Genomic DNA, 27,800 nt, shown 5'->3' with positions numbered 1-27,800 from the left:
GGGGACATCAAGCTCACAGAGGTATTTTCATAAGTTTTTCAAGCTGCCATTTTAATGTCCATCACCCAGTGATGCTTAAATCTGTCTCACCCTCTTGTGGGACATTTCAAGCGCTCTTGGAGGCCCTCTGGTGGCCATGGGCGACCTAAACAGGCTTTGTTTGCCTACTTTGCTTATGCATTGTGCTGGCCCTGATTTCAATGAGGTTTTCCTGGTTAAACAGAGTTTAATGTTTGTCTCCAGTGTGTCTGAGGACACAGATGTTATAATAATGAATCATAATAATGAAGAACAGAAAGAACAATTTATTTTTGCACATATCACAGAGATAGAACAGACTGCATTAATGCATCTCAACACTTTTTATTTCCTTGTTGGAATAAAAGACAAACATCAGACTTTATGATCCAACTGATAAAGATTCATATTGTCTATTAATATTTTACTTTTGTTCCAACTTCTTTGTTCCAAAGTTCAGAGCTGCTGTTCTGTTATCAGATTTCCTTAAAGATCACTTCAGGTTAAAGATGAATACAGAGAGTTGAGACTGTTTGTGAATCAAAAGACCTTAAAAACTTCCTGCTGTCAGTACATGTTTGTTCTTCTTCTGGTTGGCTTCCTGTTGAAGCTGCTGATTAATTTCATCTTCACTCATCAGCTTGATTCAGATGATTTTCAGCATCTAAAGGTAACGTAACCAACAGTTTTCATCATGTTTGTGTCAGCGGGTGTTAAAATGATCTGATAACAGTAGAGATGGTTGTTATGGTGATGAGTTATGTTGATTTGTTCCCTGCATTGGTCGAATGAACAAAACTCCAGAAGAAATAAGAAAAGCGTCATTTTGCCAAAACTGAAATTCAACCTTCAAATGTTTATTTAATTCTGTGGTTCATATTGAGGCTCAACTTTGTGTTGGTTTATTATTTGTCTAACTAGATTATTTTCTCTGCCTATTTTACGTAGAATATAGAGGAAAATAATATTAGAAACACCTGTACAATAAAATACAGTCCAGTACATCAACACCATGAACCTAAAAAATGTCAACATTGTCAACAAATTCACATTCACAAAGGTTGGATTAATTAGAGGACTGTTGTATTTTTGGGTCACTAATTTTTTTGGTCAGTTACAACATAAGAGATAATAATGTACATCAATGTGAATATTATCTCTTTACCTCCCGCTGTTCCACTCTTCACCACTCCAGCTCAGACTACTAGTTTGATGAAGAGTTACATGTATATGAACATGTACTATGTGTAGTAATAGATATATATTATTTTTTATTAGCTTTCAACTGAACACTGAATGTACTGGACAAAGTAATGTGATTATTTACCAACATATTTCAGATAAAATTAACTCAAACTGTTTCAAACTGTTTTAAGTTTGTTTTTTAAAAACCTTTCCTTGAAACCAGGAATTGTGTCTTCCATTAATTTCATTGTCAGAGTTTTATGGCTGTATGAAGGGTCACGTCCTTCAGTCACCTTAACCCTTTCATGCATAGTGGTCACTAAAGTGGACAGCTATTCAAAAGCTGTTTTCTTATATATGCATGGGTTTTGATGGTATAGCTGCACATTAGCCACCGCAATGGACTCTAGTGTGTCATCCCATACGCTGCCATCCACTGGCCAGCCTTTGTAAGTGAAACAAAATCAAGATGGCTGCCGGCTGGCCGGAAATGCTCAGCAGCTAAGGAATATCTTGCCAATCCTTCTATGGTAGTAGACCCTTGCAGGTAAATAAAATTTTGTAACATCAAGTAACAACTAAGGAGTAATACAATTGTTAAAATTTTTCAAAAGTTTTGATTTTATGTTGGGAGAAAATGACAATTAATCATCTGTCCACTGGACATTGGACATCAAGCAATATATTACTATATTTCTATATTTCAACTACAATTATACTATTACTGCGACTTTGTTGTTCTTGAAAATACTTCAACTGCTGTAACTTTTTTGGCTGTAAATGAATTGATTTATGTTATTAGAATGTAACTTGCAGTTTTGAGGGGATTAAGGATCCTGAGGATGCTGAGGAGGATAATTATGCTGAGGGAGCTGAGGATACTGAGGGAATGCATGGCACCTCAGAAGATTGTCTGGATTAGAAAAGAAGGATCTTCTGCATTTCAAGTCATTTGTAGCTCATGTGCTAATAAATGCATTAAGACAGAGGGGAGAGGCTGAGGAGTCAGGAACAAGGTACAATGTTTTGCATTGCACTGAACAGTATTAGAATATGTTAAAATATCTTAAAACATTAGTTTAACAACTTTGAAAATATATATTATTTTATAGTTTTCAAATAATACATAATTTTATTCATTGGTTTGTTAAATACATATTCCTAAAGTTGAAAACTCAAACGCATGCTGTCCAGGTGGACAGCATGCGTCCTCCTTGTGCATGTTAGAAAAATGAAGTTCAAATTTTTTTTTTCATGCCTAAAGAGGAATAAAAACGCTTAGGAAAAAAATCCTGACTGAGGTTATCATAATTCATGCATGAAAGGGTTAAAACTTACAAACATTATTACAGTTATTATAACTTTATAATGGTGTCATTCAGTTAGTGAAGGACAGTTGCTGGTCACAGCCCAGCAGAAACAGTTTGAATGTTTTATAGGTAGCCTGGTTAGTGATTAACTGTGATTAAAAGTCATAAAATATGTTACACTAAGAGATCTCTGCAAATGTTTTTTGTCACAGATATATTGTTTAAATCATATTTTCATTTATGATATTCAGTTATTTAACCAGGCTGAGAGCTGCAGCAGCAAGTAAAAGTACAAAAGCAGCAACATGTTTTTCTACTGTAGCTCTGCATTTAGTGTTTAGTTTGACAGATTTTACATGTTCACTCTTGTTATCTCGATGGTTCATTTTTTGTAGATGATGTGAAACATCAAGGTTCAAAGTTCTGTTCATTCAACCATATAATCTTCTGAACTAACTTCCTTATTATCCAACACTGGCTAAAGGGCAAAATATGACGTGACTATAACAAATAAAAGAACAAAGAATATATACATGTTCATGCTCTTTCAATACAACATCCTCTCTTATCTCTAAGTCATGGAACAAAGGTAGTCTGACAGTAATTTTAGATTAATAGTTCTGAACAGTGAAGCAGAAAGACATCAGTTCCATCAGACTGTGAGAACACAGATAATAACACTGATTCATTGTTGGATTTAGTCTCTTAAAACATTAAGACACATTATTGATAATCATAAAATAATGATGTTATCAAACAGTCCTTGACTCCTCCACATACAACATATGTTACATGTCCTACAATCCATATCCTATCCTCCTTTAGGGTTCTGTTTACATCAGACAGACAACAATGACATTAGTTTGTGGACAGATGAACATCAGTTTCCAGGTAAATCAGAATACTGCGGCACTGTGAGATTGTTTAATGTCCTCACAGAGAGTCTTGGCAGGTTCCTCCTGTGTGTTTGGAGCTGAACTCTGCTGCAAGGTTCACTGGTTTAATATCATCTTTATGGTTTTGGACTTTGACTGTGAAGTTATGAGAGAGTGACAGCGTCCTCAGATTGATGATGAAGGACTGATGAAGGAGAATCAGCTGCAGCTTCTCTCTGTGTTTCCTCTACAGGTGAAGGTAGAACGACTCTGTGACCAGATGTGGATCTGAATTCACCTGGTGAGTATTTTCTTCTTTCTGCCACACAGCTGAATAAAAATATATCATGTCATCAGTTTTTAAACAGAAGTGAACTATAACTTGCCGCATATGAGTCTCTAGTGGACAAAAATACAACTGTATAAAAATGAATATAGTTAATGCAGTTTCTTCAACATGTAGCCACAGTGGAAATCGTAATGACTGACTTTGGCTCTATCTGGTGGTAGAATAAAGAATGACAGTGTGGTAGACAGCAGTGTGGCTCTGTGATGTGCAGCTTGTTGTAATGAATGAGCTTGTTGTTGTGTTTGTGTGAAGGTGTTTCTCTGCTATGGATCAGTGTGAGGACAGAGAGGAGGGAGTCCCTCCCTCTAAAAGCTCTCTGTGTGGGGAACATGACAGCCAGACCAAAGCTCAGAGGTGAGATGAGGATCTCTAACTGTCCATCACTGTTCTCCACTCACATCACTCCACCATCATTATTCACACTCAAAGCTCTGTGTGTGTTGTGTTGAAGCCCAGAGCAGCAGCTCAGACCAGACTCTGCTGTATTCAGTCAGGTGACTGTCAAGAATCTCAAGCTGATGTTTGAACCCACTGAGTTCAACGATGGACATAAATCTGCTGATCAGAGATAAGAAATGTTTGTGTCTGTTACTCTCCATCTCTCCTAAGAAGACATATCATGTCCTACAGGATCTCACAATGGCCTCAGAGATCCTGTAGGACTTCCACACCAAGAATGACAACTGGTGATGGCTAACCGACTGGACATCATGTTGATGGACAAACAGCAGAAGATATAATATAACATACATATCAGTGGAGGCTGGTCCATAGAGGCAGATGTGCTTCATTTTTGAAGTACATTTATATATTTCTGTACACTAAGAAATTACACAGGAAACACATGTAAATCATGTGATATATTGTCTGTTTTTGATGAGAACATAAATCTGTTGTCACAATAGAACAATACTATAAATTTGAATTTCACTTTGTTGGTAAAATGACACATTCAGAACCACTCCATGGCTAAAATGAGCTCTTCTTTCTTTAGAAACAATATGTATATGCAAATTTTTTGAGTCACCAGCTGCCACTGATATATATGTATATATATATATATACAGTACTGTGCAAAAGTTTTAGGCACTAAAAGTAAAGTGAGAATGCTCACAAAAATATTGCTATAAATTGTTTTAATTATTAATTAACTTCTTACAAAGTTGAGTAAACAGCAGAAACATAAAGTAAATCAATATTTGCTGTGAGCAGCTTTGCCTTTAAAACAGCAGCAGTTCTCCTCGGTACACTTTAACACAGTTTTTCATGGTAAATTGCAGGTAGGTTGTTGTAACCATCCTGGAGAAAGAATGTTCTTCTGTGGATTTATTATTTAGGCCATCTCAGGTGCTTCTTCGTGTTATCCCAGATTGACTCCATGATGTTGAGATCAGAGCTCTGTGGGGGGCAAACCATCTGTTGCAGGACTCATCAGTCTTCTTGTTGCTGAAAATAGTTCTTTACTATTGTACTGATATATATATTTATTTATAGATAGATAGATAGTAGTACATCAACACTTTCTTTTTGGTATCGGCTAGTTTTGAACAAGACATTTTATTTTATGAACTGCAGCTCCTACAGACGTTGCATTTAGAATATTTACCACAGAAGAAGTATGATGTCTTTGTTATTAACATGTTGAGAATAACATATTCTTTGTCTGAGAAGAATTATAATGAACATGTGCATTTATCAGTGTTTTGTTTCCATCAGGATCCATCAGAAAAGACAAAGCTGCCCTGAACCCAGCTGTGTGTCCATGAAGAGCGACCAGTCTGTGGATCAACTTATTGACTTCAGACATGAACATCAGTCTGCTGATCAGAGGTCAGACTGTAAAATGTTTTCTGTTATTATCCAGCTCTCCTAAGAAGACATATCATTGATGTAGAGATTAATTCTTGACCGTGGTGACACACACACACACACACACACACACACACACACACACACACACACACACATATATATATATATATATATATATATATATATATATATATACACATATATACACATATATACATATACACTTACATACACACACACACACACACACACACACACATATATATATATACATTTTATTTTATCAGCTGAAGCTCCTACAAACATTGCATTTAGAATATTTACCACAGAAGAAGTATGAAGTCTTTGCTATTAACATGTTGAGAATAACACATTCTTTGTCTGAGAAGAATTATATTGAACATGTGCATTTATCAGTGTTTTGTTTCCATCAGGATCCATCAGAAAAGACAAAGTTACCCTGAACCCATCTGTGTGTCCATGAAGAGCAACCGGTCTGTGGGTCGACCTATTTACTTCAGACATGGACATCAGTCTGCTGATCAGAGGTCAGACTGTAAAATGTTTTCTGTTATTATCCAGCTCTCCTAATAAGTTTGATTGATTGTGGAGATTTATTCTTGACCTTAGTGACTAATACTGTTTTTACACAGTGTCCTCATAAATACAAACACAAAAATTCCTCCTACATACACTTTTCAAAAACCACAAACTTTATCTGTATCACATTTTTTAAAAAAGAGGTACAAAGTCTTTACATAGACAAATGATGAGAGGTAAGACAGAACAGCCGAGTGTTTTATGTGGATCCACTGTGATAGAACACAACACCTTTAACACTGATGTCATTATTTATTCTAAGACTTCATCTTTTCTTCACAGAGTTCATCAGCAGAGCTCAGAGGTTCTCAGTGGTCAGTCTGTCCAGCAGCATCAAACACACCTGGACTCCATATTTATGGTGTGTAAATGTAAAACACAGCTACTACTGCTAACTACAACAGCCACAGACTAAATACTAAACTACCATTCTGGTCCTAACAGTCTCCATGCTGCACTCTGTAGACCAGCAGGTTTTCAGTCTGTCACAGATGATCTGATGTCGACTTCTACCAGTTAAATTTACATTTTATTCTGTTCCAGCTGCTGGAAGAGAACATTGTCAGTTTTGTGAAGAACGAGATGAAGAAGATGCAGAAGGTTTTGAGTCCAGATTACCCAGAATGCTTAGAGAGTCAGAGTGAGGTTGAGGAGGCGTTGGATGGTGAGGAGGAAGAGCAGAGGAGGAGCAGCAGAGAGGCATTTCTGAAGATCACACTGCACTTCCTGAGGAGAATGAAGCAGGAGGAGCTGGCTGACCGTCTGCAGAGCAGTAAGAGGATTTTAACAGATTTAACATGATGGAGAGGAAATGGAGGCAACATGGGAGAGGTTTATATTTCAATCTCTGCTGTTAATATGATGCACACATCTGCATCACATCTATGAATTCTTCTGAGCTGAAAACAGTCAGAAACTGTTTGTCAACAACTGATGAGCTGAATAGATTTCATGGTGGAAGAAAATATAAACATCTGCAGTTTAATGTTTACATTCTACCAATTTACTGTAGAATCATCTGATTGATTTAATTTGTTGTTTGTTCATTCAGGAACTCGTGCTCCAGAGTGTCTATATAAACTCAAATCTAACCTGAAGAAGAAGTTCCAGTGTGTGTTTGAGGGGATTGCTAAAGCAGGAAACCCAACCCTTCTGAATCAGATCTACACAGAGCTCTACATCACAGAGGGAGGGACTGCAGAGGTCAATGATGAACATGAGGTCAGACAGATTGAAACAGCATCCAGGAAACCAGACAGACCAGAAACAACAATCAGACAAGAGGACATCTTTAAAGCCTCACCTGGAAGAGATGAACCAATCAGAACAGTGATGACAAAGGGAGTGGCTGGCATTGGGAAAACAGTCTTAACACAGAAGTTCACTCTGGACTGGGCTGAAGACAAAGCCAACCAGGACATACAGTTCACATTTCCATTCACTTTCAGAGAGCTGAATGTGCTGAGAGAGAAAAAGTACAGCTTGGTGGAACTTGTTCATCACTTCTTTACTGAAACCAAAGAAGCAGGAATCTGCAGATTTGAAGAGTTCCAGGTTGTGTTCATCTTTGATGGTCTGGATGAGTGTCGACTTCCTCTGGACTTCCACAACAATGAAATCCTGACTGATGTTACAGAGTCCACCTCAGTGGATGTGCTGCTGACAAACCTCATCAGGGGGAAACTGCTTCCCTCTGCTCACCTCTGGATAACCACACGACCTGCAGCAGCCAATCAGATCCCTCCTCAGTGTGTTGACATGGTGACAGAGGTCAGAGGGTTCACTGACCCACAGAAGGAGGAGTACTTCAGGAAGAGATTCAGAGATGAGGAGCAGGCCAGCACCATCATCTCCCACATCAAGACATCACGAAGCCTCCACATCATGTGCCACATCCCAGTCTTCTGCTGGATCACTGCTACAGTTCTGGAGGATGTGTTGAAAATCAGAGAGAGAGGAGAGTTGCCCAAGACCCTGACTGAGATGTACATCCATTTCCTGGTGGTTCAGTTGAAACTGAAGAACGTCAAGTATGAAGGAGGAGCTGAGACAGATCCACACTGGAATCCAGAGAGCAGGAAGATGATTGTGTCTCTAGGAAAACTGGCTTTTGAGCAGCTGCAGAAAGGCAACCTGATCTTCTATGAATCAGACCTGACAGAGTGTGGCATCGATATCAGAGCAGCCTCAGTGTACTCAGGAGTGTTCACACAGATCTTTAAAGAGGAGAGAGGGCTGCACCAGGACAAGGTGTTCTGCTTCATCCATCTGAGTGTTCAGGAGTTTCTGGCTGCTCTTCATGTCCATCTGACATTCATCAACTCTGGAGTCAATCTGCTGGCAGAAGAACAAACAACATCCCAGTTTTCTAAAGTCTTTAAAAACAAACCTAAACTAAAACATCTCTACCAGAGTGCTGTGAATGAGGCCTTACAGAGTCCAAACGGACACTTGGACTTGTTCCTGCGCTTCCTCCTGGGTCTTTCACTGCAGACCAATCAGACTCTCCTACGAGGTCTGCTGATAAAGAAAGAAAGTAGCTCACAGACCAATCAGAAAACAGTCGAGTACATCAAGAAGAAGATCAGTGAGAATCTGTCTGCAGAGAGAAGCATCAATCTGTTCCACTGTCTGAATGAACTGAATGATCGTTCTCTAGTGGAGGAGATCCAACAGTACCTGAGTTCAGGAAGTCTCTCCACAGATAAACTGTCTCCTGCTCAGTGGTCAGCTCTGGTCTTCATCTTACTGTCATCAGAAAAAGATCTGGATGTGTTTGACCTGAAGAAATACTCTGCTTCAGAGGAGGCTCTTCTGAGGCTGCTGCCAGTGGTCAAAGCTTCAAATAAAGCTCTGTAAGTGGATGGATGACTAGAAAAGTACTTATACACTATTTGATTATAAACAAGACTAGTCCTAGTATACGGCTGGACTGTGTATGGTCAATGTATGAAACTGTGGCCAATTTTTTTTACAGTCATAGTCAGTGGCAGTGTCTATAATGTGAATTCCTGGATATTAAATGTCCATCTGCAATTTTCTGTGGTGGTCCCAGTAATATTTGTTGTTTAAGTGTACTGACGTAGCATATCACATGACATGGTTAAGCTACATTTGAGTAAAAAAAAAAAAGGTATAAATGCAGTTGTGAGAACATTACTTTCCACTCATATCTTGGGATGTTTCATTGGAAAGATAACTTATTTTAACATCAATTGTAACTATTTTAATTATTTTTATTTTCTCTTTCATCTGTTTCAATCTTCGGATGTCTGTAAACATATGGTCTTATTCATATGTTAATGTAGGATTAGCATGCTAAGCTGTGACGTCTTTCAGAGCACAAAAACACTCTAAACACACCTGTCACCTACCCAGCACAGTGCTGTCAAACTATAAACATCACTGCAACAACTTATTTTTATACAGTCTATAGGCTACACACACACACAGCACGTCACAGCTATGCTAACAATGCTAGGCATGCTAATTAGCTGCTAGCCGCAGTGCAGGCTGGTAAAATGGATCCACTGCATCTCTTTGTATCCACGGGTTTGTGCTCCTGTCAGTGTCAGAGCCTCCATGTGAGGTGCTTGGTAAATGTGTGTTTTTAAAACTTATTTTGGGGCTGCGCTGACAGTGACATGTGACTGCTACTTCATCACTCAGTCAGGGGTCAGGGATGGACATTCCGGGTTATAGGGCTGGTCCATGGCAGGTCCAGCCAAAAATATCAACAAACCTTTAATATTTTATGGAAGGGAAATAACATTTCTTTATTATGTTAATCACTAATTCTTCTTCAGGCTGAGTGGCTGTAACCTCTCAGAGAGAAGCTGTGCAGCTCTGTCCTCAGTTCTCAGCTCCCAGTCCTCTAGTCTGAGAGAGCTGGTACTGAGTAACAACAACTTGCAAAATTCAGGAGTCAAGCTGTTGTCTGCTGGACTGGAGAGTCCACACTGTACACTGGAAACTCTCAGGTCAGGATACAGCATCTATAATTTTGTTATCTTGAACAATGAGAATAAAGCTGACTCTGAGAGAGATTTTAACAGTTGATCATTTGCATGTTGCTTTATATTCAGATCAATGTCATTTATTCTGCACAACATCTGTAGGATTCTGGTACTTATGATTAAAAAACATTGTGTTATCAATCTTTTTATATTTCAAGTCTGTCAGGATGTCTGGTCACAGAGGAAGGCTGTGCTTCTCTGGCCTCAGCTCTGAACTCCAACCCCTCCCATCTGAGAGAGCTTGATCTGAGCTACAATCATCCAGGAAACTCAGGAAAGAAGCTTCTGTCTGCTGGACTGAAGGATCCACACTGGAGACTGGACACTCTCAGGTATGGACAGATAGGTGGACACTCTCAGGTAAAGAACTTTTATGCTGAACATAAAAGTTCATTCTTGATCATGGATGTAATAGTGTGAAGGTCATGTAATGTGAGTGAAATCTCTGGAAAAAGCTAGTAAGTCGACATAAAGTTATTCTTTTGTTAAACTTTCATGTTCTCATTAGGGCACCACCTCCTTTTTGGTTAGGATTTATTAGTGCCAGGAGGAAGCACTAACCCTTGTTCAGTTTAATCAGTGAATCAGTCTTACAGAGTCAGTTCTTGTCCCAAACAGTGACCTCTGTTTACTGCAGCTCAAAGAAACAACCAAACACTTTTAGGATAAATGAAGACATTTATTAATAGCTAAACGTCTGTGGGCTGTGGTGCATCTCAGTGGATGCAGAGGTGTTGAATGCCGGTAAAGAATCAGGCTGTTTCAGGCTGCTCTGAAAGAGTCTTTAGGCCGGCTTCACTTCTGGTTTTCAATATTGCTCTCAGAGAGCAGGTTCAGTTTCAAGCCTTCTTCTTCTTCTTCTTCTTCTTCTTCTTCTTCTCCTTCTCCTTCTTCTTCTTCTTCTTCTTCTTCTTCTTCGGGAGCTTACATTCAGGCTCTATTTGGCTTGTAGTAACTTGAGTTAAGTGTCAAATAAAGTTAAGTGTGACTACGCTCAAGTCTTCAGCGGCGTCTACTTCAAAATAAAATACTGTACGTGTTTACTTCAAATTAAATTACTATACGTGGAAATACGAGACTTAATGTCACTAATAAAACAAAACAAATTAACTTGTTGCGATAAAAGATTAAATTCGGATACATTTGATTGAAAAACAAATAAAAGAGATGTCTTAAGAATTTTCTTGAGTTCTTGGAGAACAGCTCAAAGAGGAATCTCTTTGAGGCTGTTTTTATAAGTTAGAATAAGATGGGAGGAGTTTTAGGGATGTTCTAAAGGGGTTCGCGCCGAATTATTGATGAATATTCAATTTCTTTGTACTAGGGGCTTTAGGTGTGGCTGGTGGTCTGCAGCCTGCGTCTCCTGAAGTAAAGGAATTTGGGAAAATCTAATTCTGAGTTTTTACACGCAAAAACTCACACTTCAAGTCACTGTTGCCTATTATTTCACATTAAGCTGTAAACACATTCCTGTCATAATGTCCAAGCATTCATGATATTTCTGATTAATAACGGTCCTGTCAGCTTGTATCATATTTGTAAAACCATTAAAGAAACAGCTGAGCAGTTTACGCAATTCATGATAAGTCATTTCTTCTAATAACAAACATTAACCTTCATATTAACACTTCATGATGTCTAAGCATACAACCTTCATTAGTTCAACTTTCTCAAACTATCTACACATCTTAAACCATCTACTGAAATAAAGTTTAATACTAAAGTGAAAGGAAATAAAGTTCTGCAACACATATGTGATTAGATTACTTTCAGAAACATATTTAAATATAAGTTGATATAACTCTTACTTCATAATATAAAAGCATTCAACGTGACTATTGTTTAACAATAAAAGAAAACTTTAAACTCAAATCCTTCAAATATTATCTTTACATTCCTATTATTTTAGAAACTTCAATCTTTGAGCCAAACTACTCGTCTAATTTAACTACTAAAATATGATTGTCTATGAGGTTAATAGATCACAAGTTAAACACTTAAAGTACAAATACATGGTTATTAAACATTCATTAACTCTTCACATAAGGAAATTTAACTCTTGTCAATAGAGGGCAGTATTGTTACCTGTAGTCTTACCTGAAGTCTTACATCTCTTTAGTAGATAGTCATACACATATGAAAGTTACACCATTCTTCTTGTATTTACACGACAAATAACATGATATAAGTTGCATAATGATTAGACATTTAATTTACACGAATTTCAGGTTTGCCTCAGATTTGCAAAGGGGGCTTCACAAAGTCCTCAGGAATGTGGATTAGTTTACGGCTTTGTTGATAAGAGCCTGTCTTCCATCTATAAGGTGGGAGTTGTTTTCCTCCGGTCCAAGTGGCCTTTAGGGTCATTTCATGCTTTTAGTTTGTGTCGTAGTTCAACTTATCGAAATGGTTTCAAGGAGGTCTTCCTGAGTCTGTTGAGCATCACTGATCGAACCCCCACTTTGAGGGTTACATAGGTCAGTTCTGCAGGCCGAGGGTCCGCTCTTACAAACTTAGGAATCCAGAGAGTCTGTCTCTTATCAGTGGTGTTTTCTCCCAGAAGCCAAAGGAAGCCAGGCTTCCCCTGCTTTTTAGACTGCAGTTGTCATTTCAATAAAAACACTTCGTTTAACAGTTTCGGTTATTCTGTGCTATTGTTGTCATCTCTTCCCCATTTCTCATTGAGTATTTTACAATGAGTGAAACAGCGCCCCTCTAAATGTTATGTGGTGAATGTGTGGTGAAACACTATATTGCACTTCTACTGTAGACTAATGTCATGTCCGTGGGGAGGCCAGACTGAAATTGGCATCCCTTGGTGAAAAAAAAATTGAAGGATTAACCAATCAGATGAGGCTACCGTCATGCCACTGCCAATCTGTGATTGGTCAGGACTATACCAAGGGAAGCCAGCCAACCTTTGGCCTCTCACCAATCAAATCATAGGATGTTATCAACGTCATTGAAGGGGGGATAACCGTTAGCCATTTGATATCACCGTTAGCAACATTAGCAAGTGTAGTTATTGAGGGTGGAGATTTGGTTTTTTTAGTAAAAAACAATTTTACTAAACTACCACTACAGCAGCAACTCAAAAATTATATCTGACGGCAGGCCAACACCCAAACTAGAGCTGCATATGGAGAGGAAAAAAGGCGGGATTTGGACATTCAATGAGGAAAATTATATTCGCAAGGAGTGGCTAGCTGGTAGCGCTAAACTTCAGCGGTTATTTTGCTGGCCGTGTCTTTTCGACAAGGATTCGTGCTCACTGAATAATCCATGGGCCACTACAGGATTCATGGACCTTGCCAACCTGTCACGTGCAATTGAGAGGCACGGTAAATCAAAGAGTCACATAGATTGTGCCGTGAAATTGAAGCTTTTTGGGCGTCAGGATTGACGAGGCTCTGGACTCGGTGAGAACCATCAGCACAAAGAAGCACAATGAACAGGTGAAGAAGAACCGGGATATTCTGATGAGACTCATTGTTGCAGCCTTGTACCTTGCGCGCCAAGAACAAGCATTCAGGGCAATGAGGCCGCTGGCAGCTCAAACGGGGGCATAAATTAATAAGAACATGCATAAATTGATAAGATGTATAGGACTGTGTGTGTGTGAGAGAGAGAGAGTGTGTGTGAGAGAGAGAGAGTGTGTGTGTGAAAGAGAGAGTGTGTGTGTGTGTGTGTGAGAGAGAGAGTGTGTGTGTGTGTGTGAGAGAGAGAGTGTGTGTGAGAGAGAGAGAGAGAGTGTGTGTGTGTGTGTGTGTGTGTGTGAGAGAGAGAGAGTGTGTGTGTGTGTGTGTGTGTGTGTGTGCGCGCGCGCGGGCGCGTGTTGGTGATACAATTTGATACAGTTTTGTGTAAAATGACAGCGGCGTGCTAATAGCTCATCTGGTTACATTACACTGGCTGTTAAAGCAGCAACGTAGTCTTTCCTGTCTCTCTTGTCTCACTTGACTTCCTCAAAAGTTTTCCCCACGCCACTGTCTCTTATTTTCCTTAAGAATCAAAGATTGGTTACCAGAATTAAAGAACAAGCGGTTGTCCTCCTACAGTGTCCCTGAACTCATCAGAGGAGAGTCCATCTATTATTTTATTAAACATGTATTTATTGTTCATTCTAAAGAAGTTCACTTGTATCATTTAGAACTTTCTAACTTGTTGTTGTTGCTTCTTATTGTGTCTTTCAACTATTATTTTTATTATAATTATTATATATTCAAACCAAATAAATGAACAGCCTTAAAGGTTCATTTATTCTCTGACTCTGAAATCTTGATATTGAATTATTGAAGTCAAGTCAGTTTTATTTATTCAGCCCCAAATCACAGATTTCCTGTTTGACTCCCTCAGAGCCTCAAGTTGGATTAAATGACACATTACAAGTTGAATTTTGTAGTTTGACTGATCTGTTAAGAGGTTACTGTAGTTATGCAGTGATGTTTAAAAGAACTTTATTACTTGTCATTGATGTTTTATGTAGATATTATTATTATTATTATTATTATTATTATTATTATTGTTACATTTTTTATAATTGCATTAAAATGTTTTGCTGTCTTATAGCTGCATTTATTCTCTGATAACTTAATTTTCACCTTGAAGTAAAGTCTCCTTTAATATTGAAGTCATGACAGGCTCTATCCTCAGCACAACATGCAGAGGTCAATATTTAATATTCTGATTCATCATGTCTGAGGACATATTTGTACATCACATCTTCTTCTTCACGTCTTTTCCTCTCAGACTTCAGTGAAAGAATCCAGCAGACAGTTGAGACAGATGAGTTGCAGCCTGTTTCTGTGTCACTCTGACAAACTGAGGAACACTGCTTCATGTTGAACAGCAGTTAGGACTCATGTTGGATAGAAAATCATTCTGACTGTGTTTCTTCCTCCAGGTTGGACCATGGTGGAGAGCAGTGGTTAAAACCTGGTCTGAAGAAGTGTAAGTGTGGATTTAATTTGATTCATGACAACTAAACAGCACACAGTCAGTTTCTCTTTAAATACAAAGTTGGTCTTTGTGGTATTTATTCATTAAAACATTACTGACAAAATGTGTCATTAAACTTTATAGAAATGAACAACAGATCAGAACTTAAACAGAGAATAAATCCATCAGGTGTGTCAGATGATAAACTGCTGCTGTGTTGTTTCTTCTTCTCTTCATCAGATTTCTGTGAACTCACACTGGACACAAACACAGTAAACAGAAAACTCAAACTGTCTGACAACAACAGGAAGGTGACACGTGTGTGGGAGGATCAGTCATATCCTGATCATCCAGACAGATTTGACCGCTACTATCAGCTGCTGTGTAGAAATGGTCTGACTGGTCGCTGTTACTGGGAGGTCGAGTGGGGAGGAGACGTTTATATATCAGTGACTTACAGAGGAATCAGCAGGAAAGGATACAGTGATGACTGTAGGTTTGGATATAATGATCAGTCCTGGAGTCTGAACTGCTCTGATGATCGTTATTCTGTCTTTCACAATAAGAATTACACATCCATCCCCTCCTCCTCCTCCTCCTCCTCCTCCTCCTCCTCCTCCTCCTCCTCTGTCTCTAACAGAGTAGCAGTGTATGTGGACTGTCCTTCTGGCACTCTGTCCTTCTACAGAGTCTCCTCTGACACACTGATCCACATCCACACCTTCAACACCACATTCACTCAGCCTCTGTATGCTGGGTTCTGGTTGTGGTGTCCTGGTTCCTCAGTGTCTCTGTGTCGTCTGTCTGAGGAAGAGTCTCCTCGTGTGTAGACAAACAGTCACACTGCTGACTGAAGACAGCTGCTGAAATCACTGTTCACTCTGTTCACCAGTGAACAACAGAAACTGGAAGTGACAGCAGCTTCCTGTGTTTAAATGTTGATGGTGGACGAGGTTTCACTCTGGTTTCATTTGGATCACTGACTGTGCTTTAATGTCAGAATATTGTTTCTATTAGAAGTAGTGAAATGATCTCCTCTGGGCTGAATTGATGTGTAAAAACTGTGTTGACTCTGGTTGACTTCAGTAAAGTTTTCTTGGAGCAGCATCTAGTAGCTGTTAGTGGCTGTTAGTTATTCCATTTTATCAGGATCTTAAAGTGAAGTTTTTCCTGAAAATGTCCAGCAGACATCCCAGTCTGTTTGACATCAGCTCAGTTTGTGTTAAATCATGAACATCAACGTATGTTTCTATCTGATGTAATGTGTCTGACATGTATGTATATAATAACATGTATGGGTTGCTTTCCTTTAGTTTTTCTTGCCTCTGCAGGTGATGTAAATATTGTCTTGTAAGCTCATGTTTGCTGGGCAGCTTTGGCTGTTTTACACTTGAATAAAAATATTCATTCACTACTTATTCAGAGAACATCACTTGTTTTTCACATCGATGTGTAATGTTATACTACTTCTACTTCTACTACACTACTTGTGTTTTTCTCTCATTAGAACATTTATGACAGAATGAATTCTGGGAATTCATGATCTCACAACAAAACAGCAACACTCCTCTTCCTCCTCTCTCTTCCTCCTTCTCCTCCTCCTCCTCCTCCCCCTTCTCCTTCTCCTCTTCCTCCTCCCCTTCTTACTCCTCTCTCCTCCTCTTCCTCCTCCTCCTCCTGGTGATCACAGAGTGTAAATAGTAAACACTCCTCTGCTCTCTGTAATGCAGATAAACAGTGTTTGTTTGGTTCTGAGCTGCAGCTGATGATGAAAACTCCGACGCTCCCTGAAGAGACCTGCAGGCCGAGCGGCTGTCAGTCAGTCACAGCTGGACAGATGTTGCTTTGTTCCCGACATCTGAAACCTTATTCATCTGAAATTATTTCTCAATGAAAACATAAAACTAACTTCCTTGTTAGTGCCACAGAAACAGAAACCAACAGTTTCCCTCTGAGCAGTAAACAGCTGTTGAAGCAGTTTTCCTCTCAGTTCTGGATTATGGAGATGTTATATATCAACATGCTGCTGCCTCCAACACACATCACAATCATAACTGGTGACAAATGTGTAAAAATATAATAAATTCTCAGTGTCACTTAACACCCAAACCCAGTTAATACAGTATAAAGTCCTGCACATCACCACAGAAAAACTTTATTTAGAGTTCTCTTAACGTTGTATACATTTCCTGGAACTTTCCTGAGTAATTTGCAGGTATGTAACTGTACATTTTAGGATATTTTACAGAAGGTGGTGAAATTTTAGTACAAAGTATAAGAAAAAGTATGAAGTTGGTAAGTAGCCACTCATTATATTTGGGCAGTGATGGAAGAATTATTAAGATAATTTACTTAATTCACATTTAAGAAGCTGGAATCAGAGAATTTGGACATTTTCTTCTTAAAAAATGACTAAAAATTATGAATCAATTATCAAAATAGATTAATTTTATCCTTGGCAACTAATCAATTAATCGACTAATCATTGCAGCTCTGCTATACAGTATACTCTAAACATAAATAGTAACTAGAAAGTCTTTTGAGACACAAATTATCACAAACAGAATGAGGAGATAAAGTTGGAATAATTAATTAAACATTAAAAGTGTATCTGAGGGAACAGAACTTATGTACTTTTACTTCAGAGAGGATGATGGGAGATTGAGTCAGTCCTGGTGTTATCAGGACATCTGGTGGCTGAAACTGTTTCTCACATCATGTGATCAAACAGACTGTAATGTGGAAAAGTCTCCACCAGGTAGAGTCACAGACCAGCTGACATCCAAGTGTGTGTGTGTGTGTGTGTGTGTGTGTGTGTGTGTGTTCTGGTATTACTCATGTTGTGAGGACTCGCCTCCCTTTTGAGCACAAAACCATAATAAAAATGATTAAATTTTAGGGTGAAAACAGGTTAAATTATTTAAGAGCTTTTTTTGAGATTTTTAAAACTTGTTTTTGAATTATTATATATTTTACAGTTTCCTGTATTTTGTTTGGTTTTTGTCTGTTTTTTTTTCTTACTTTGATGCCTTGTGTCATTTGTCTTTTCAGCCTCAGCCGAAAAAAATGGTCACATTGCCAGGTGCATGGTTCAAAAGGGTTGTACTTAGTCCCTTAATTAATCCTGGGTATGTTTTGGGAATAAGATGCAATAAACCAATCAGAGTGTCATCTCCCATTCCCTTCAAAAACCAGGTGCACTTGCACCTTGGTGGACTGCTATTATAATGGTGGATTTAGCCAAAGCCTTTATGGGGCCCTAAATAGAATTTGTTTCTGCACCCCCAACACTATATACACACACTATATGCTAATTTTATTAGTTGTAGCTGTGTTGCTTACATCATACCAGTGTCAGCCTGGCATTTTTGTACCCTTCTATGGTTTCTTAAATTTTAAGATTTAAAACCATTGAGGTGGTCTTCTTCTTTGGATTTCTTGGGTTTGTTATCTCGTTTCTGCTTCTTATCTGAGATTTTGACACATTATAGTCCAGGTAGCCTGCAAGAAAAGGGAAATGAATATTAGCTTTGAGTTGGATCTTTTTTTTGTACACTTACACAAGTACTGTACTGAGATACAATTTAGAGGTACTTGTACTTTACTTGAGTATTTTCATTTTTTGCTGCTTTATATCTGTGCTACATTTTAGAGGGAATTATTGAACCTTTTACTTCAATAAATTTATTTGCCAGTTTAAAATACTAAGGATTTTACAGATCAATATCTTACATCTAAAACATGGAATCAATTTATTAAATATTATCATTTTACAGATTAAATTACCCAACAGTACATATTAGATATGAGTACATATTACATCAGAATGCTTCTTACATGTTCATGCAACAGTAATGATAACATTAAGAGCAAACATTCGACTGTATTTCAGAGTATTTTTACTTTTAATACTTGATTTTGCTGATAATACTTCTGTACTTCACTAAGATTTTGAAAGCAGGACTTTTACATGTACCGGAGTGTTTTTACATCGTTGTATCGTTCCTTCTACTTGAGAATACTTCTTCCAACACTGCTTGTAACTAACTTAGTGAGCTAATAACAGCAAGCTGCTGTAGCTTCCTCAGGTTACCTTGGGTGCTGCCCGGATTTGACAACTTGTTTCCCTGACTTGTTCATTTTGTTCTTCTTATTCTTCCCCATGTTATTGCAGGTTATTTCACTACTTTACGTGTTATATTAACAAAACAATAACACATGTGGAGCAGCATGTATAGGTTTTAACCTATAAACCTCAAACTCAGAAGAGAGGATTTCACTTGTAAATGCCTCTGGTTGGGGACATCAAGCTCACAGAGGTATTTTCATAAGTTTTTCAAGCTGCCATTTTAATGTCCATCACCCAGTGATGCTTAAATCTGTCTCACCCTCTTGTGGGACATTTCAAGCGCTCTTGGAGGCCCTCTGGCAGCCATGGGTGACCTAAGCAGGCTTTGTTTATATACTTTCCTGTGCATCGTGCTGGCCCTGATTTCAATGAGGTTTTCCTGGTTAAACAGAGTTTAATGTTTGTCTCCAGTGTGTCTGAGGACACAGATGTTATAATAATGAATCATAATAATGAAGAACAGAAAGAACAATTTATTTTTGCACATATCACAGAGATACAACAGACTGCATTAATGAATCTCAACACTTTTTATTTCCTTGTTGGAATAAAAGACAAACATCAGACTTTATGATCCAACTGATAAGGATTTATACTGTTAATATTTAACTTTTGTCCCAGATTCTTTGTTCCAAAGGTCAGAGCTGCTGTTCTGTTATCAGATTTCCTTAAAGAACACTTCAGGTTAAAGATGAATACAGAGAGTTGAGACTGGTTGTGAATCAACAGACCTTAAAAACTTCATGCTGTCAGTTACATGTTTGTTCTTCTTCTGGTTGGTTTCCTGTTGAAGCTGCTGATTAATTTCATCTTCACTCATCAGCTTGATTCTGATGATTTTCAGCATCTAAAGGTAACGTAACCAACAGTTTCCATCATGTTTGTGTTAAAATGATGTGATAACAGTAGAGATGGTTGTTATAGTGATGAGTTATGTTGATTTGTTGGCTGCATTGGTGGAATGAACAAAACTCCAGAAGAAATAAGAAAAGCATCATTTTGCCAAAAGTGAAATTCAACCTTCAAATGTTTGTTTGTTAAATGCTGTGGTTCATGTTGAGGCTTGACTGTGGCGGTCTGTTATTTATCTAACTAGATTATTTTCTCTGCATATTTTATATAAGAATATGGAGGAGCATCATATTAATAATAATATCCAGCTCAGACCTCTAGTTTTACGTGAATAAGAACATGTAATATGTGCATCAGTAGATCATCTGTATGGTCATTACTGTCGTGAATTTACAGTCATTTTGAAATAGAACACCTTCCCCAAATATATAGTACAGAACACAACTGGCTGTTAAAGGGTTAAAGGTACAATAACATTGATTTTTACATGTTAACTAAATAAAATGATAAAAACATGCGAGTTAGAGCTTAGTTTTGGTCAATAAAAGTAATAAATCCTTTGCTGTCAGTTAATTTATTGATCATAAAACAGTGAAAATCTGCTATAATGACATTAACAACAGTATTGCTAGCTAGCAAAGCTTTGATAGGAAACCAATCTGATCAATAAACAGATTGATCAGCTTTCAACACAACACTGACTGACTGTACAAAGTGATGTGATTATTTACTGACAGATTTTACATAAAATGAACTCAAACGGTTTCAAACTGTTTTAAGTTTGTTTTTGTAAAACCTTTTCTTAAAGTCAGGAGTTACATGTTCCTTTAATTTCATTGTTAGAGAAGTTTCAGATGATGATGATGATGATGATGATGATGATGATGATGATGATGATGCAACATCAAGGTTCAAGGTTCCAAAACATGGAAGATAAGGTTAAGAAGAAATCAAAAATATAACTGACAACTATTGTCTGCAGTGATATTTATTTTTATTGCATCAGTATCTTTATGTTTATTCAGTAAATGATTGTTGGAAACTCATCATGGCCCTGAGTGTGACATGTACAGTCAGGACTGATTTTAGGCATAAACAAACTAGGTGGAAAGGCACCATAGAGGAAGAGGAGTAAATATTTTATAATTTTTTAATTCATTTTATAATTTTATAATTAATGCCAGATGCTCCGTCTACTTTTAAAGTCAGTCACTGGTGTCCAATGCAGTTAACAGCTGATACTGAGAGGAGAGTAAAGGCAGAAACTTCTGGCTGATACTTAATAAACAACCTCATTATGTCAGAATCATGAATGAGAACCAGGTTATTGTTCTAAGCAAACATCATAATATTCTCCACATGGATAACACTCATAACCAGCATATGGACGATATGTGTCCTCAACTGGAGTCATGCAGGTTTAACAAAAGATAACCTGATGATAAACAATGATCTACGTCCTGAAATTAAAGTAAAATAATTGATTTTCTGAGCCAATCAAATGAAGGCATTTTGATGATGTCACCTATAAATCCAGATGTTTGATCCTGTAGTGACAGATGTAAAAAACGCCTCTCTGTGCTCCTTTAAAACCCCTGAACCCCCTCTTTCTGTATATATATATTATATTTATTGATATGACAGCAGCAGTCAGCGATGCAGCAGCGTCGTTTTGCTTCCATTTCAGTGACATTTTGCAGGTGAACCAAACCTCTAAACAGCTGCTGTTGGTGGAAAACTTCATGAATGCTGAGATTAACGAGTATCTGTCTAAATCCTGTGTAGACAGATTAACACTGACATCCTGTGGAGATTATAGAAAATACTACAGGACACTATACACAATATACATTTATAGTTATATATTCTTTTAATGCACAAGCATTCAGCTGTAAAACATCTATACTGTTTTAATGATTGTGCACAGTAAGTTGTATAATGAAGGAAAAATAAGATAAATATTGGATCGTAAAACAAGGTCAGACAGGTGAGTGTGGTCAGATACCTGCAGCTGTAGAGAAAAAACAGAGACTGTCTCAAATGTGGAGGAGTCAGTTAATCAATAACCCTTAATCAATAACCTGGATAATGTTAGAATCATACAGAGATATCAATAACCTGGTTATGTTACATATCATATCCTGGACATGATTAAAATCAGGCACAACAGGCAGTAGTGTGCATGTAAAGGTAAAAATATACAGATGATGTTGATCACACAGAACACAAGTTGAATAGATTTAGATTTAAATTAATTAAGAATAATAAAATCATTATAAAATCAATTAACAAACAGATCAATCCCTTTGGGGGCAGCAGGGGACGTCTCTCCCTGGTTACCAAAATGTCCAGAAACAGTTTTATACACTTTATATTTAATGATCAATAAAACAGAATCTAATCTGATCTCTTATTGAAAGTGATAACTATCAGGTGCATTAAAACATAAAGACAGTACGAGATATTTCTATGATGAGGAGAAAACAACCAACATTTTCTTCATCCTGATAACAAGTCGTGTTTGTGTAACAGCCTGATGTGTAAAATACCAAACATCCAAATTATATTCATTCAAATGAACAAAGGTAATAAACCTGTAACTTTATATCTCTGCAGACGTCACTGAGCATGCTCAGTTTCTTGGTTCAGTGTTTATGGTTTAGTTTAGTAGTGACAGTAGTTTTAGTTTAATATCATCTTTATGGTTTTGGACTTTGACTGTGAAGTTATGAGAGAGTGACAGCGTCCTCAGATTGATGATGAAGGACTGATGAAGGAGAATCAGCTGCAGCTTCTCTCTGTGTTTCCTCTACAGGTGAAGGTAGAACGACTCTGTGACCAGATGTGGGTCTGAATTCACCTGGTGAGTATTTTCTTCTTTCTGCCACACAGCTGAATAAAAATATATCATGTCATCAGTTTTTAAACAGAAGTGAACTATAACTTGCTGCATATGAGTCTCTAGTGGACAAAAATACAACCGTATAAAAAGGAATATAGTTAATGCAGTTTCTTAAGCACATGGTATGAACTGATAAAATATGATGCAACATTATAGATTAAACTACCCAGCAGTATATAAGGAAGTAATAGTAATACAAATAACATGTAACATAATATAACACAAGCAAAACTATTTCTATACTGCAGCATTGTTACTTTAAGGATCTGAATACTGAGACGAGCAGATTACTGCACATTGTCTTCCTCTCTCCCTCTGTCCTGAGAGCAGTTTTCTTTTCTGATAGGCTGCTAGTAGAGTCTCCCTCTTTCTTAAAGGCAGTTTTTTCCTATATTATATTATCATCATCCTCTCTGTCTGTTTTCATGAGGGTTTGGTTGGAAAGAGGGTCAGTGCTCCCATCATCTAACAAGTGAATCAAAACGACAGGAAAACGTTAGTAACTGTGGTCCTGCTAGTTGTTTCAGGGGGAGCAACAGAAAAGTAGATCACCTTCAGCAGTTTTACAATGATTGTTTTACTTTTACTTTTAGTTTTTCCTTTGAAATGCACACTAAGAAAGGCCTCCACAAGTTTATGAACTCCTGAACATTTCCTTTCACTACGGGATTAGCTTTTTCCTGCAGAAACACATTAAAACTTCTCCATACCACATCATGGCAGCAGGAGGAATGTCCTTAATCCATTTCAACATTTCTTTTGCCAAAAGTAGCAGTTTATCAAGTAGTTTATGTTTCAAAAAAAGGGAAGTTACACACTTTTAGGAGGTAGACTCCACAAAAAGCAGCCTGGCTCTTTCTGACATTTAACACATAGAGGTGATAGATTACAATCCATTTTATTTTGGATAACTGGGGTTATTTATAACCTGTATTTTCTATTGAATTGCAATATTCAATCTATTGCAAGTGAAATTGTTCTAATACAACCCACAACTTATTTCCAGTCATCCTCTATGTACACATGGTCCAATTCCTTCTGCCATTTGGACTGAATATTGTCCATACAGAGTGAGTTCACAGAGTACAACAATGTTTAAAAAACAGAAATGAAATGATTAGGGCTAATTTGATCCAATAAAAATGATCCTATATCACTGAATTTCAGTATATCAGATAATGGTTTTTGTATTGATAAAATGGTGAATTTGCAAATATCCAAAGAAATGCTCCTTTAGGTAAATTAAACCTTTGCTGTAAATGAGAAAATATCATGAGATTGGAGACCTAAACCCCGGGATAAAGTCCAGATTATCACAAATAGAAGATAATATAGACCCAAATTATTTTTAATATCTTGACAAGTTTTACAAGAATTATAAATGATTGAATAAGCCTTAATTTCTTCTTTCTGTGTAATTTAACATGTTTGAGAGCTGACAAATGAGTCTCTTACAGGAATACTATTTGGCATCTCTCTTTCATTTCATAATTTTAACATTTGATTATGTGATTTAAACATTTGATGTTACTGCTGACAATTACTCATATCAGTCAAAAGGAAGCTGAATGAGCCAGTGAAAAAACAATTTCATAATCTTACTAATAATACAAACCAATGCAGACAATATGTGGGAACATGACAACAGTAATATAGAAGATTGAAGCTGGACAATTCTGGACACTCAACAGCCACATAAACAAAAAACACAAATACCCCAAAAATGTACCCTTGAATGATGGAAACCCTCTTCTCCCTCCCTCCCTGTTACCCCCTAGAAGTCCTATTAGGTCCATGAAACTGAGGGGAGACACTTTGACAGAGAAAGGAATTAAACCTGAATTCTCAGAATATATATCTTACAATTTATTAACAGCTCTCACTGCTCCTGTCTCATGAGGCTGGAGAAATGGAGAAAAACAAGAACTAACTAACGTGGCTACAACATTTAAGTTTTGCCTTTGTTATTCCAGTCTGTTAATCTACCTAAATTAAATGGACAAAGGCAAAAGAGAAGAAGCTATCTATTACAATAACTTGGATTCTTTCATATCCATGGAAACAAAAAGAAAAGGTCTCAGTCATAGATAAAGTAGTATTGAGCCCCCTATTCAGCAATATTATAAAAGTTAAAGATAAACAAAAAGAGGGGAAAATTCATAAGAAGCCATCTGCTCTGATGAGAATGAGATGCAAAGGCAGCTCCCACAGTATAAAGTCTGGAGTCCCAGTAGCACCTAGTCTCACACTGCCACCTATTGGCATCACAGGTGTAGTGCACCTAAATCAAGGAGGTCAAAAAGGGCGGCCAGCCTTATTATTCTGACATATTATAAAGCTTAACAAAACAAAAATGTGACAATACATTTTGTATACATCACACTTGGATACTGCATATCATGGAGCTCCATGTCACTGGGTTGGCTGCTCCTCTTTAACCTCTATAAAGTCATTCTCAGGTTATAGCCACATTATTTATTTAAGTTCATACAACAAAAGTGTGTAAACAGCTGCTCTTTGTTCCCAGGACTCATATTTATTAATGGTTCCCAAAGTTGGCAATGAATTATGTAAAAGAGCTTTTATGTGTATGAATCTTCTGTAACTTGATTTAAAAATCACAAAACTTGACACCTGGCTGTTTCAGAGGTGTGTCCAAATGTGTCTCATTGAGTCGTTGTTTCAGGTTGATTTTCTTCATTTTATTTCACTTAGTTTTATCCAGACAGCTGCTGGGTTGTTTTCTTCAGGATGTAATATTTTATATGACTGTACTGCAGTGTTTTCACTCTATTATTGTGATGTATTTATGAGACATGATATATTTATGTGTTATGTGTTTTATGTTGTTTGTCTGTAATCATCGTTGTTGCTGCCGCTCTCAGCCAGGACTCTTAAAAAGAGGTTTTTCATTTCAATGGTTTTACTGGTTAAACAGAGTTTAATGTTTGTCTCCAGTGTGTCTGAGGACACAGATGTTATAATAATGAATCATAATAATGAAGACAGAAAGAGCTTTTTTGTCTGTTTTGCACATATCACAGAGATACAACAGACTGCATTAATGCATCTCAACACTTTTTATTTCCTTGTTGGAATAAAAGACAAACATCAGACTTGATGATCCAACTGATAAAGATTCATATTGTCTGTTAATATTTGACTTTTGTTCCAGATTCTTCGTTCCAAAGTTCAGAGCTGCTGTTCTGTCATCAGATTTCCTTAAAGACACTTCAGGTTAAAGATGAATACAGAGAGTTGAGACTGTTTGTGAATCAACAGACCTTAAAAACTTCCTGCTGTCAGTTACATGTTTGTTCTTCTTCTGGTTGGTTTCCTGTTGAAGCTGCTGATTAATTTCATCTTCATTCAGATTACTTTCAGCATCTAAAGGTAACGTAACCAACAGTTTTCATCATGTTTGTGTCAGCAGGTGTTAAAATGATGTGATAACAGTAGAGATGGTTGTTATAGTGATGAGTTATGTTGATTTGTTCGCTGCATTGGTGGAATGAACAAAACTCCAGAAGAAATAAGAAAAGCGTCATTTTGTCAAAACTGAAATTCAACTTCTTCAAATGTTTCTTTAATTTTGTGGTTCATGTTGAGGCTCAACTTTGTGTTGATCTATTATTTGTCTAACTAGATTATTTTCTCTACCTATTTTACGTAGAATATAGAGGAAAATAATATTAGAAACACCTGTACAATAAAATACAGTCCAGTACGTCAACACCATGAACCTAAAAAATGTCAACATTGTCAACAAATTCACATTAACAAAGGTTGGATTAATTAGAGGACTGTTGTATTTTTGGGTCACTAATTTCTTTGGTCAGTTACAACATAAGAGATAATAATGTACGTCAATGTGAATATTATCTCTTTACCTCCCACTGTTCCACTCTTCACCACTCCAGCTCAGACTACTAGTTTGATGAAGAGTTACATGAATATGAACATGTACTATGTGTAGTAATAGATATATATTATTTTTATTAGCTTTCAACTGAACACTGAATGTACTGTACAAAGTAATGTGATTATTTAACAACATATTTCAGATAAAATTAACTCAAACTGTTTTAAATTGTTTCAAGTTTGTTTTTTTAAAACCTTTTCTTGAAACCAGGAATTGTGTCTTCCATTAATTTCATTATTAGAGTTTTATGGCTGTATGAAGGGTCACCTCCTTCAGTCACCATAAAACTTACAAACATTATAACAGTTATTATAACTTTATAACTTTGTCATTCAGTTAGTGAAGGACAGTCGCTGGTCACCACCCAGCAGAAACAGTTTGAATGTTTTATAGGTAACCTGGTTAGTGATTAACTGTAATAAAAAGTCATAAAATATGTAACAGTGAGAGATCTCTGACAATGTTTTTTAGTCACAATATTGTTTAAATCATCTTTTCATTCATGATATTTAGTTATTTAACCAGGCTGAGAGCTGCAGCAGCAAATAAAACTGTTTAGTTTGACAGATTTTACATGTTCACTCTTGTTATCTCAATGGTTCATTTTTCACTGTAGATGATGTGCAACATCAAGGTTCAAAGTTCTGTTCATTCAACCATATAATCTTCTGAGCTAACTTCCTTATTATCCAACACTGGCTAAAGGGCAAAATATGACGTGACTATAACAAATAAAAGAACAAAGAATACATACATGTTCATGCTCTTGCAATACAACATCCTCTCTTATCTCTAAGTCATGGAACAAAGGTAGTCTGACAGTAATTTTAGTTTAATAGTTCTGAACACCAGTGAAGCAGAAAGACATCAGTTCCAACAGACTGTGAGAACA

At 37.1% G+C, this 27,800-nt stretch overlaps 1 protein-coding gene and 2 long non-coding RNA genes across 3 annotated transcripts in view; 2 read left to right on the top strand and 1 right to left on the bottom strand.

The window, feature by feature from the left end:
- LOC122965680 (NLR family CARD domain-containing protein 3-like) overlaps nt 1–27,800 on the top strand; it is a 49,054-nt gene that overhangs the window by 7,843 nt on the left and 13,411 nt on the right. The window contains exons 3-7 of the mRNA XM_044329855.1: nt 5,485–5,567; nt 6,432–6,510; nt 6,693–6,921; nt 7,201–9,004; nt 9,956–10,129. Of these exons, the coding sequence (XP_044185790.1) occupies nt 5,485–5,567; nt 6,432–6,510; nt 6,693–6,921; nt 7,201–9,004; nt 9,956–10,129 (2,369 nt within the window). The remainder of the gene's footprint in view (nt 1–5,484; nt 5,568–6,431; nt 6,511–6,692; nt 6,922–7,200; nt 9,005–9,955; nt 10,130–27,800) is intronic.
- On the top strand, nt 598–4,009 carry LOC122999495. The gene is made up of 3 exons (XR_006407736.1): nt 598–688; nt 3,642–3,689; nt 3,990–4,009. It is a non-coding gene; the product is annotated as an uncharacterized LOC122999495 (long non-coding RNA).
- Nucleotides 20,027–26,429, bottom strand: LOC122999515. The gene is made up of 4 exons (XR_006407760.1): nt 26,365–26,429; nt 21,532–21,537; nt 21,052–21,053; nt 20,027–20,062 (listed from the first exon to the last, which is right to left on the bottom strand). It is a non-coding gene; the product is annotated as an uncharacterized LOC122999515 (long non-coding RNA).

This window comes from Thunnus albacares, chromosome 16 (assembly GCF_914725855.1).
Source record: "Thunnus albacares chromosome 16, fThuAlb1.1, whole genome shotgun sequence".
In the NCBI taxonomy this organism is placed as follows: Eukaryota; Metazoa; Chordata; class Actinopteri; order Scombriformes; family Scombridae; genus Thunnus; species Thunnus albacares.
Note: the sequence above shows the minus strand (reverse complement) of the source record. Positions and strands in the feature narration are given on the sequence as shown.